This window comes from Penaeus monodon, chromosome 30 (genome assembly GCF_015228065.2).
Source record: "Penaeus monodon isolate SGIC_2016 chromosome 30, NSTDA_Pmon_1, whole genome shotgun sequence".
In the NCBI taxonomy this organism is placed as follows: domain Eukaryota; kingdom Metazoa; phylum Arthropoda; class Malacostraca; order Decapoda; family Penaeidae; genus Penaeus; species Penaeus monodon.
The window spans coordinates 5306097-5306371 of NC_051415.1; the positions used below are offsets into that span (position 1 = coordinate 5306097).

Here is a 275-nt window from a genome sequence, read left to right on the forward strand (position 1 = left end):
CCATTATTATTATTAGTAGTAGTAGTAAAGATTAATACAAAGGTACAGTAAAAGCAACATCTTTCTGCCCCGACTCTCGCAGGCTCACTTCGACCGCACATACGAGTACCCGAGAGCATCAATGAACGACCTCGCTGAGCTGAGACTCCTGGGTCTTCAGGTGCCGGAGGAGCTGGGTGGCCGAGGAGAGAACCACGTGTGTGTGAGCATGGTGGCCGAGACCATTGCCCGCTACGGATGTCCCTCTACTGCTATGGTTTACTGTGAGTGGCGTG

The 275-nt window shown here is 52.0% G+C and overlaps 1 protein-coding gene across 1 annotated transcript in view; it reads left to right on the forward strand.

Annotated features, from left to right (window-relative positions):
• LOC119592276 (probable medium-chain specific acyl-CoA dehydrogenase 1, mitochondrial) overlaps window positions 1–275 on the forward strand; it is a gene marked incomplete in the record, with an annotated part of 18006 nt that overhangs the window by 7341 nt on the left and 10390 nt on the right. Inside the window, 1 exon segment of the mRNA XM_037941107.1 lies at window positions 83–263. Coding sequence (XP_037797035.1) covers window positions 83–263 — 181 coding nt within the window.